The 12,320-nt window shown below is 38.8% G+C and overlaps 1 protein-coding gene across 1 annotated transcript; it reads right to left on the reverse strand.

The window, feature by feature from the left end:
* Window positions 1–1,948: 1,948 nt before the first annotated feature.
* LOC115220917 (GATA zinc finger domain-containing protein 1) lies at window positions 1,949–9,183 on the reverse strand. Its single transcript, XM_029791117.2, has 4 exons — window positions 8,736–9,183; window positions 7,805–7,867; window positions 3,331–3,514; window positions 1,949–2,266 (listed from the first exon to the last, which is right to left on the reverse strand). Exons 1-4 carry the CDS (start codon window positions 9,039–9,041, stop codon window positions 1,998–2,000), a joined length of 822 nt encoding a protein of 273 aa, XP_029646977.1. The 5' UTR covers window positions 9,042–9,183; the 3' UTR covers window positions 1,949–1,997.
* Between the last annotated feature and the right edge of the window lie 3,137 nt (window positions 9,184–12,320).

Genomic DNA, 12,320 nt, shown 5'->3' on the forward strand with positions numbered 1-12,320 from the left:
AGCTCTATCTGCGACGATTTCATCTCAATCGAAGGAGAGGGGCTTTCTCCGTCCGGATTGCGGATCTGTGGAATAAGCTGCCGGACGAGATAGTGAAGATGCCGACGACTGCTCAGGTCAAAGTCTCTCTTGACCAGAAATGGTCTGAACTCTTTGCCTGAAACACCCTCCCTGTACATAACTCCATGTCCCCCAACATGGCTTTGCTTTTTGAGCCAAAAAATTAAGTTAACTTAACATATATGTATATGTATTTCTGTTGGTTTCAGAAATTTACTCAGTTCTTCAACTAACAAAACTCTTCTGTTCTGTGTATTTAAAAATAATAATAATAATGAAATTATTGTATACAGTGCTCAGGTGCACCACAAAATGTCAAAAGTGCATATAAAGCATATGCAGTAATGTACTAATGTCTGGAAAGCGAACAGTGTATGAGTCAGATACATGCTTGCGTGTGTATGAAGGGGAGAAAATCAGGTGTAGTGTTGGCAAATCTCAGGAAGCATGGAAGTTTTGAAGGATGCAGTGCTCCGACAACTAACAAGTTTGTTCCATACTTCAGCAACTCTTAGCGTGAAAAAATGTTTTTTCTATATAAGTTATTAACCATTCCAGATGCGTGTACCCTTAACATAATTCTCAGGCAGAATCAATGTGGCCAGGTATCTAGGTTGGATCTTTAACTTTTTACATGCAAAATTAAGTTTCATTATTATTCCAGTAATGATATTAAATATCTACCAAAAGATATAATTGGTATTTTCTGCAAGTCACATTGCCTCATCTCAAAAAAATATAATTTCAAACATGACATTCCTCAACAAAAGACAGGTATTTAAAACTGCTTTCTGCAGTTGAGGGTAATGAAATTTTGAGTGGATATATCTGATTTCCACAATAAAAAGGTTAAGATAAATGCACATTCCATCCAACAAGCTTCTACTATGTTTTCATAGACCTCAGTTCATTCACAAGGCATGGGTCAACTAAACTGTGGAATTGAATCCGAGATCTTGTGATTGCAAAGTAAATTTCTAAACCATATAGTTATCAAAAATACACTTTTTGGCATAGTTTGATAGAGGGAAAGGCAACAGTGAGTATCTAACATTTTGGACAGAGTCCTTTACCAGGGTAAGAAAGGTAGCAAACTGGTAGAATTGTTAGCATGTTGGACAAAACGCTTGGTGGCATTTCATCTGTTCTTACGTTTGAGTTCAAATTCTGTTGATGTCAACTTTGCATTTCATCTTTTGGAGTTGATAAAATAAGTACCTGTTGAACACTGGGGTTGATGTAATCGACTTACACCCTCTGTGCCAAAATTGTTGGCCTTCAGCCATAATTTGAAACCAATATATATATATCTATATATATATATATATATGTAGGTCCCGGGTTGAGTCGGGGTTAACCACAGTAAATAAGGTACTCAATACATAGCAGAGTAAATTAATTTATTTTATAGAAGGAGCTTCTACAGGACTAGAACTGTTTTATTCAAATGAAATCATCAGGAGCTTCCTGATGATTTCATTTGAATGAAACAGTTCTAGTCCTGTAGAAGCTCCTTCTATAAAATAAAAAATATATATATATATACGAATAAGGATAAGATCGTTATTTAAAATAACGATCTTTTCAGGTGACCAGCATGGGAATAAAAACCTCAAAGGTAATAATTTTTAAAATTATAATTAAGGGTATCTGTGGTTTCAGAGTCAAGTTTTGGCTGCTATTTCCAGCGTGCTGGTATCTCTTAGATACCCTTGAGAAGTATACATGATACATGGTTATGTGACATGGACCTTGGTTGATTTCTGTTTGTAGAGGTTAATCATTTGAATAAAAATAATCTCATTAGTAACCTGTTTCATGCATTCACACATTCTAGCAACATGTAAAAGAAAAGAAATAAAAAAAGAAAAGAAAAGAAACTCAGGAATTTTACTAAAAATTAAAATGAAAAGAATTCTTTATTTCTACATAATAATCTAATTGGTTTCTTTCTCTTTGTCTGTGTGTTTGTCTTTTTTATCGGGTTTCAACTTCTCGGTCTTTTTGGGACAGTGTTTAGTGCCGAATATCTCATCTTTCGATGGCACAATGCGAATGCAAGGTTGGAAAGGGCTCCAGACGTAGCTGAGTTCAGGGGTGTTCGTCATGCAAGGGTACGGCTGCTTGAAGCACTTGTAATAATCAGATGGGGCGTGGCATACAAATTCCATAAACTCCAACTTGCGTGGCAAATCTTCTTCTGGTCCTGCAATGGAACATGAAGAGAACATAAATTAACAAGAGTACCAGAAGACTTCAAAGACCAGAAGCAAACCAATTTACAAAAATTCAAAAACCAAAAGCAAACTAATCTATAAAATTGTTGGAGTTATCTCCCTTATTTGTTTTCATTCTTGCTAAATAAAAATGTTATATGCAACAGTATCAGTAATAGAAGGCAGCGAGCTGGCAGAAACGTTAACACGCAGGGCGAAGTGCGTAGCGGTATTTCGTCTGCCGCTACGTTCCGAGTTCAAATTCCGCCGAGGTCGACTTTGCCTGTCATCCTTTCGGGGTTGATAAATTAAGTACCAGTTACACACTGGGGTTGATATAATCGACTTAATCCGTTTGTCTGTCCTAGTTTGTCCTCTCCGTGTTTAGCCCCTTGTGGGTAGTAAAGAAATAGGTATTTCGTCTCCCCTCTGTGTTTAGCCCCTTGTGGGTAGTAAAGAAATCAGTATCAGTAATAGATTAAAACAGCCTTCTAGATTTAATGAAAATAGATTGCAAAGAAGCAAATTTACTGTCAATTCAGTCCTCAATCTAAGCTGTTGCAAAGCCCTTAAGGGTCTAATTCCACAGTGAAACTAAATACTTATGGATACAGCTCCATATATCAGATAATTATTTGTTCATAAACCAGACTGTATAGTGAATAGGTGTGTGTATTGTAACTAGGTTAACAAATTCATGCTTTAAGTACATTATTTATATAATTTACATTTGACGGATATTTGTCCTCATCTTGTTTGTTGTTAACACAACGTTTCAGCTGATATACCCTCCAGCCTTCTTCAGGTGTCTTGGGGAAATTTCGAACCTGGGTTCTCATTCCTAAGGTATTTCCCCAGGACACCTGAAGAAGGTTGGAGGGTATATCAGCTGAAATGTTGCGTTAACAACAAATAAGATGAGGACAAATATCTGTCAAATGTAAATAATTCCTCATCCCTTAAATATAGAACTCTTTCATGCTTTAAAGTTTCATAGTCATGCTGATACATGTAAGTTCATAAAAGGATACATAAATAAAAAGGAATTACTTACCTAAGATATATGTGCTGGGATCAAAGCGATTTTTGGGGCTCGACTGTGTAGGAAGCAGCCAGGAAATAACTGCACTCTTTTCATTGTACTGATCTTGTAACAAACCTCGTAATTGTGCATAGTATACAGACTGTCCATCGTCATCAAGGAGGGAAACTATATCTCCGACCTGATAGTACAAACCCTAGGGAATTGAGAAATTGAAAAAAAATTAGACATAAGAAATTACTGTCAAATAATACTTAGAGTTAGGTGAGTAGATAGAGCACTGGTCAGTTGGGCCGAAAAGCCACTCATACCTTGTCTGTGCAAATTACCTGTGATTAGAAGCAGAGCAGAAAGGTTTCGTTCCTTTTAGCATTCATAGCCGCTGCCAGCCTCCCCTGGCACCTGTGCCGTTGGCACGTAAAAAGCACCCACTACACTCACAGAGTGGTTGGCATTAGGAAGGGCATCCAGCTGTAGAAACACTGCCAGATTAGACAGGAGTCTGGTGCAGCCTCCTGGCTTCCCAGACCACGATTGAACCGTCCAACCCATGCTAGCATGGAAAACGGACGTTAAACGATGATGATGATGATGATCAGACAGGCACCCATTGGTTTTAAGAGACCATGTATTTGTGCCTGGAGAATTTGAGTCAGCTGATGGCAGTGCAGCATCTGCTGTGGCTGTACAGGCCCACATGGGAATGGTAGACTCACATGTAGCGACTGCATTTGAAGCAACTCTCCACTGGTGCTACTGACTTTTCTTTTCTTCAAGCGTGCTTTCGTTGGTGGCAAGTTCCAGTTTTTCTTCCCCTCACTCCATTCCCTTGCATAGTATTTGTCTCCAGTGTTGGCAATTGTTTGCAACCTCCTCCCATCTCAAGGGATCCATCACAAGAGCTTGAGGATGACCCCATTTTCTTTCCAAGGACATCTTCAAGAGAGAAATGAATTCAATAGATCTGGACGTCCTGAAACGGAAGGAGGTTGCAACATGGAAAATGGATGTTATATAATAATAATGAAATTATTGTATACAGTGTTCAGGTGCACCACAACTTGTCAAAAGTGCGTATAAAGCATATGCAGTAATGTACAAATGTCTGGAAAGCGAACAGTGTATGAGTCAGATATATGCTTGCGTGTGTATGGAGGGGAGAAAATCAGGTGTAGTGTTGGCGAATCTCAGGAAGCATGGAAGTTTTGAAGGATGCAGTGCTCCGACAACTAACAACTGATGCCGGCAGTTTGTTCCATGCTTCAGAAACTCTTAGCGTAAAAAAATGTCTCCGAAAGTCATGGGAGCTGTGCTGTTTTCTGACTTTGTAAACATGTCCACGGGTGGAGTTTGAAAGGGTGCTCAGAGTTATTGTTAGTAAGATGGTTAATAATTTTATGGGTGTCTGCCAAGTCAGCTGCCAGACGTCAGAGTTTCAATGTATCCATGCCCAGGGAAGTAAGGCATTCAGAATATGGCAAATACCTGATGGAGGGTATTCTCTTGGTTGCACGTCGCTGAACGGTTTCCAGACGTTTAATATCCTGGGCAAGATAGGGGTTCCAGACCAGTGATGCAAATTCCAGGTGAGGTCGCACCATAGCTATATAAAGCCACAGATAGATAGCCGGAGAGTGGCTCACAAAGGACTTGGTGAGTGATGCCAAGACACCCTCAGCCTTCCTTGTTGATAATATGTGTGTGTTTGTCCCCCACCACCACTTGACAATTGGTGTTGGTTCGTTTACATTCCTATAACTTAGAGGTTCAGCCAAAGACACTGCTAGAATAAGTAACGAGGCTGTATACCAGAATGGCTGCAGTCCAAAGACCAAAATGCATAAAACAATAAAAAAGTGAAAAAAAACAAAAAAAGACTGGTTCTATTGATCTGTGTTAATGTTGTACAGTCTGCTTAACATGTATCATCTTCCCTAATGATGTGCTATGTTGAGGGAGAGGCCAGGTATTGGAGACATCAGACGATTTATGCAGGAGGAGAGAGATGACTCTGTTGCTATACTCACATCATCATGAAATTCATCCCAGACAGTCTATGAGGAATACTTTAAATATAACAAAGAATTTAGTAAAATAACTTAGTTATCATTCAGCTGGTGTTAGGAACATAAATTGAGATTTGCCAACACTACACCTGATTTTCTCTCCTCCATACACACGCAAGAATGTATCTGACTCATACATTGTTCACTTCCCAGACATTTGTGCATTACTGCATATGCTTTATATGCACTTTTGACAAGTTGTGGTGCACCTGAGCACTGTATACAAGAATTTCATTATTATTATATAACATCCATTCTAAAATCTACCAAATTTGAAAATAAAAACTGGCTTATACTCCTTATTTCATTAATGATTGAAATTCATCCAAGACAGTCTGTGAGGAATAGCCCATATATTCTAGTTCTGTGTCTCTGATTTTAGATAGATCCCATTCTAAAATCATCATTTAATGTCAGTTTTCTATGCTGGCATGAGTTGGATGGTTTGTCAGGAGTTGGCAAGGCTAGAAGCTGCACCAGGCTCCACTGTCCGTTTTGGTTTGGTTTCTACAACTGGATACTCTTCCTAATACCAGCCATTTTATAGTGTTTTGGATGCTTTTTACATGGCATCAGCACCAGTGCTTTTTATGGGGCACCAACACCAGTGTTTTTTAAGTGGCACTACCACAGGCGTTCAATTGCTGCAAGCTGACTGTGGAATGCAAATGTGACAGAGGTAAAAACACATGGAGAGATTTGGTGAAGTGATATCTCAGGATGGTTGGACTTCTAGATGAGGTGTATATAATTCAGTAGAGGGCCAATGTATTTTATGGCAAACCTGTTAAACTCATACCAAGAAAGAGAAACAGAGGCAGAGGAGAAGGAGGCAATGGTGAAGGTGAGATCACTAGCTGCAGGTAATTAAAAAAGAAAGCATGTTAACCCTTTCAATACCAACCCGGCTGAAACTGGCTCTGGCTCTACATACAAATCTACCCTAAAGTCCAACCCCTCCTCAAAGTGGTAGGGTGGTGTAAATGACCAGTGTCAGAGCTATGCTGTCAGGAACTTCAGGTGGATTGGTCTGGCACCGAGCGGCTTCGAGGTAGTTCTATCCCTGCGTCTGTGGAGACTCCGTGGCAAACAGTGTGTCCTGTCACTCGGGATATGCATGTGGGATGTCGGGGACCACTTGTAAATTCAATATTCCCACAAAACTTCTATGAATCCTATGGAACCGTGAATGGCTCGCTATCTCCAATGACCTCGCACAGGACCGTTGAGCATGGACCACCATGGTTCGTGATGCTGTCAGGACCAGAGAAGAAGCTGGTTCAACCCGCCCAGGGTGAACGCCGTCACAAGTAGAAGTAAGTAGTACATACAAATGTCTTGTTTTCATAAGTTTTGAATTTAAATCTTCCACCAAACCTTAGTCACAATTTATGTTCCTAACACTAGCTGAATGATAACTAAGGCAGTGAGCTGGCAGAATCGTTATTTTGTCTGCTGCTACGTTCTGAGTTCAAATTCCGCCAAGGTTGACTTTGCCTTTCATCCTTTCGGGGTTGATTAAATAAGTACCAGTTATGCACTGGGGTCGATATAATCGACTTAATCCGTTTGTCTGTCCTTGTTTGTCCCCTCTGTGTTTAGCCCCTTGTGGGTGGTAAAGAAATAGATAACTAAGTGATTTTACTAAATTTTTTGTTATGATTAAAGTAACTGAAAGAAACCCAGAGCATCTCAAAATAAATACAGTAACGAAAGGGTTAAACATACTAACATCATATAGAGATAGAAAGAGGATCTTTCAACTTTCACTTGTTTCAGTCATTGGACCACAGCCATGCTGGGGCACAGCATTGAAGGGTTTTAGTCAAACAAATTAACTTTGATACTTATGTATATTTTTAAGTCTGGTACTTATTCTACTGGTCTCTTTTGCTGAACTGTTGAGTTACAGGGATGTAAACAAACCAACACCACTTATCAAGCAGCATGGAAGTGACAAACAGACACAAAGACATATTTAAAAAAACAAATTCTATTATAAACAGTTCTGCCATGTTAGCATGGGTGTGAAAGGTTTGCAAATTTGAACAATTGCCGGTGGCACATAAAATGCACCATCCAATTGTGGCCGTTGCCAGCCTCGTCTGGCCCCATGCCGGTGGCACATAAAAAGTATATCTAGATATACTTTTCAACCAATGTTACCTCCAAGAACACATTCGGCGTCTCCATTTTCTATATATTGAGGATAAGTTTGTCCAAAGCAAGCCAATGAATGACCTGGAAAAGTCTGGGCCACAACCTTTTCACCTCAAACTAAATTATGTGTGTGTGTTTGTGTGTGTAGTTTTCTGTGTGGCTGGGTCTTGTCTAATGTAGGCAGCTTTTCATATTCAATCGTGTTGAATCCTGGAATCTTTTTGGACTGGCTTTTAAAAGTAATGAAAGGTTCAACTTACATTGTAGAAAACACTGTCCCCTGACACAATGGTGGATACAGCTGTTGGTGCTTTGATTGGATGCTGGAAGATTACAGAAGATCAAAGACATTAGTCAATTCAAAACGTAAATATATATATATACACTACATAACACAAATATACATAGACCGTACATTATAGATCCATACACACACACACCACGCATGTATCAGGCGAACATAGACATCACATTATACAGACATATACGGTGTCATATCACTGGTAAAATAACGGGAAAGCTGCTTCGTGGCTCTCTTTCAAATACCATTCTATCGTCTTAAAAAAAAGGGGGACATATTAGATGGTGTGATCCTAGATACACTGTGTGTTGGAAAACAAACATGATAAAATGGCTACGTTTAGAATGTCTTTCGATCGTGCGTCTGGTTGATCAGAGTTGAGGTGGAGCTAAACGATAGGAGCTTCGGGGCTGACTTACTTCTTCCTCAGACAATATGTAAACCTAAAACAACCAATACATAACATTTATAATACGCTTCAATCATTACACGAAAATGAAGAACAACCGGAAAGAGTCTGTCTCTTGCTCAAATAAACACTTCAGCTACCTGCAAAAGCCATCACCGTAAGCCAGCGGTGGCAATCTCTGAAATAGTTGGTCTCTTCGCTCTTTCTAGAAATAACATTTAAATCTATTTTAAATCATATGATAGTATTTAAAAGAAAAAAGGACACCGAATGATATAGTTCTAGAAAAGTGATGTCACACAGAAGAAAAGGGTAGCATGATTACGACAACTTCTTGTATGCTTGATCAAGGCTAATCTCCCGGTGTTAAACATCAACCACAACACGAATAAAGATAGCACAGTGATCACAATCTACAATAACGACAATAACAACATCATTAGAAGCAATCATGCAAACCAAATGCAAAAACAAAACAGACCGTTTTCTTAAAAATATTTCGTCGACTTTTGCCTTTGGTCCCGAGCGATTTCGATGTTGTCTGTATCCGATTTTTGGTCGGACGAATACGGGAACTTTTCCTAAGGACTGGTCCTGCAGATGAGGAATGAGAAGTAGAGTTTTTACTAGAATTGGCCGCGCTGCCGGCGGAACCGTCTGGGTTGTCTTTGTTGCAGGACTTGACACCACAAGAATTACAAAGGATTTCTCCTTGGCTTCCTTTGCGCCACATTGTCGAAGATGTCGACTTACAAGAAGTACACACAGGCTTCATCCCGAATGGCATATTGTTTTGATTACAAATTGTCTATTTATTAACTTAAATACAACTCGACGTTTGTAGATGACATTTCAGCAGCATATTCTCTCAGACTGTGGAACAACAATGAAAAGAGCGCAATCAGGGGAAACGATACTCCGGCTTAGAAACCAGTGTTACTTCCCCTTGCTTACAAATCGCATTTCACTCGTCAACAAGGAAACATGACCACTCGATCCACTAGAAATAGCAGCCAAATCACCTCCCAAACTGCATCCTTCCATTTTAAAGGAAAAATACATTGAATAATGTAACCTCGAGTATGTTCGATCAGGGCTGACTTGCAGTTAAAAGCAACAACCGTATTTATTAGAATGATGAGAATGCTTAGCACCAAGTTAAATCCGATGGAGTAAACTCCAAGTTAACCGCCTTAGAGTAACTCTGTAATTAAAGTCACTCCATGCGTGACTTCATCCTTTTTCTTTTGATTTTTTACCACATTTAAAGTGGCTTTGTTTACAGTCTCAAGTGTTTCGTTTCTTGGATCTTTTCGGTTTGAACGGCAGTTTTTTTCTAGCGGTGTCATATGAAATTGTCACCCATAAAAGCATATCTCTAAAATTGTCAAGAAGGCCGAGGGTGTCTTGGCATCACTCAGCAAGACTTTTGTTAGCCGCTCTCCAGCCATCTATTTAAAACTGTATACAGCTATGGTACGACCACACTTGGAATTCGCATCATCAGTTTGGAATCCCTATCTTGCTCAGAACATTGACCTCCTGGAATCTGTCCAGAGACGTGCAACCAAACGCATACCCTCCATCAGACACCTGTTGTTGTTATATATATATAATGTATTGAGTATTAAAGGAAGTAGTGAGTACTTAGTATGAAAGATTAAGAAAATGAGAGAGACTGAAACAACGTGTTAACGATACAAGATACTTTATTCGACTGCCGTTGTTGTACAAGTTAATTGTTTTGGCGGGAAACAAAGTGAAAGTCCTTTTATCAAGGGAGACAATGGGCGACGTTGATTGTTCATGTTTGTTGTGATGATTATATAACATCTTCCTTTTTTTTTTTTTTTTTTTTTTTTATATCATCTGTATCTACAGGGAATAATTATTCGTCGTCCACTTTTTGTGGTTTTATTATTTTGTAGTGTTGAATTCTGTAGTTGTGCTGTTTTTGTTTTTTCATGCGTGTTTGTTGACTTTGGAAATATATTTTCATAATCTAATTCTTCTGTTATGCGAACGTGTTCGTTTGTTTTAAGAATATGTTGTCTATTTCGTTTGACTGTATTTCCTTCCTCTGTTATTACTAAGTATGAACGAGGTTGCTCTAGTTTTTTAATTATTTTGCCCCTTCTAAACCAATTGTTGTTAAACTTAATTCTAACCGTGTCGTGTGGTTTTAACTCTGGGAGTTCTGTTGTAATGTTTGATTTCTTCTTTTCGTGAGGCCTGATACCAATTTTGTCGTGTAGTATGTTTGGGAGATTTGTTCGCAATGTTCTATTCATTATTTGATTTGCAGGGGATGGTGCACCATTTTGTAATTTAGTCGTGCGTAATGCTAAGAGCGCTAACTGAGGTTCTTCGTCACTTTTGAATGCCTTTTTTAGCGTCTTTTTTATTGTCTGTATATTCTCTCAACCATGCCATTCGCTTGATGATAATGCGGGCTTGTCTTCGTGTGATGAAAATGCCAATTTTTTGCAAATTTTTGAATTCAGCCGAATTGAATTCTGGACCGTTGTCACTTACAACTGTTTGCGGAATTCCGAATTTAGCAAAAGTTTCTTTTAATTTTTTGATTACGGTTTTTGACTGGCAATCATTTATTTCGTGTAGATCAAAAAATCTTGTTGTATAGTCAATAATTGTGACATACGAATTTCCAGACAGGTGAAATACGTCTGTACCCACTTTGGTCCATGGTGTAGTAGGTATTTCATGATTTATTAGTGGTTCGGCTGCTTGTTGATTTTTGTAGTCAATGCAGTATGAGCATGTGTTAATCATGTCTTTGATTTGAGCGTTAATGCCGGGCCAGTATATACATTCCTTCGCTCTCTCTATGCATTTTTCGATACCCATGTGTCCGGTATGTATTTCCTGTAGAGCTTCTCTACGTAATGACTTAGGTACAATTATTCTTGAACCTTTTAGAACGAGACCATTGACGATTGATATTTCATCACGAACGGATACGAATGGTTTGATGTTTATTGGTATTTTGTCTTTTGGGGGCCATTCTGTTCTTGTATATGTGACGAGTGTCTGTAGAGACGGGTCGTCTGCAGTGGCTTCTTTATACTCTTTTAATTTAGTGTCGGTTATGGGGTAATTTTTTATTACTGCATGAATGTGCGATTTCATATCTTCGTCTGATATCTGGAGTATTTTGCTCAAGGTATGCACGTGATAGGGTATCTGCAACAATTGATTCTTTACCAGGTATGTGGTTTAGGTCAAAATCATATCTTTGTAATGTTAGTAGAAATCTTTGGATTCTGGGGGGCATTTAGTGATCGATTTTTTGAATATTTGCTTCAACGGTTATGGTCATTTTCGATTCTGAAATGAGTTCCGTATATAACTGATGAAATTTCTTGCATGCGAAAACTATACTGAGAGCTTCGCTCTCTATCGGACAGTAGTTTTGTTCCGCTTGAGTTGTTGCACGAGATGCAAACGAAACAGGTAGCCATCTTTCGTTGTGTTTCTGCTCAAGTATCGCTCCGAGCCCATGCTTACTAGCATCTGTAGTTATTTTTATTGGTAGATCTGGATCATAAAATTGTAGCACTGGTTTTCTGGTAATCATTTCTTTTAGCTTTTTATTGCTTCGATTTGTGGTTGTCGAATGACCATAACGTGTCACTCTGTAGAAGCTGGCGCAATGGTGCTGTGACTTCGGAGTAATTAGATAAAAATTTACATAGGTAATTTGTCATACCTAGGAATCTTTGTAATTCTTTTTTACTTGTTGGCAGTGGCATGTGAATGATTGTACCTTGGTTGGATCTTGTTTTATCCCTTCGCTGGTTAATATATGCCCAAGGTACTTGATTTGATTTGAGATACACTTTGATTTATTTAACTTTAATCCGTGCTTTCGGATTCGATCGAAAACTTGTTGTAGTCTATTTGTGTGTTCTTCTAAAGTGTTGGACCAGATTATGATGTCATCCTGTGAATTTCTTGCTCCTTCTATGCCCTCTATTATTTTTGAAATTTCTTTTTGGAAAACTTCACTGGCGCTGTGAATTCCAAAGGGTAGTCGTGTGAAGCG

This window comes from Octopus sinensis, linkage group LG17 (genome assembly GCF_006345805.1).
Source record: "Octopus sinensis linkage group LG17, ASM634580v1, whole genome shotgun sequence".
Lineage (NCBI taxonomy): Eukaryota > Metazoa > Mollusca > Cephalopoda > Octopoda > Octopodidae > Octopus > Octopus sinensis.

Excerpts from the sequence above, each read along its gene's own strand:
- LOC115220917 (XM_029791117.2), bottom strand. The coding sequence starts at position 9,041 with ATGCCATTCGGGATGAAGCCTGTGTGTACTTCTTGTAAGTCGACATCT. Across the intron at positions 3,515-7,804 it reads GGGACAGTGTTTTCTACAAT|GGTTTGTACTATCAGGTCGG; the intron begins GTAAGTTGAACC and ends TCAATTCCCTAG. Across the intron at positions 2,267-3,330 it reads TCCCAGCACATATATCTTAG|GACCAGAAGAAGATTTGCCA; the intron begins GTAAGTAATTCC and ends GTTCCATTGCAG.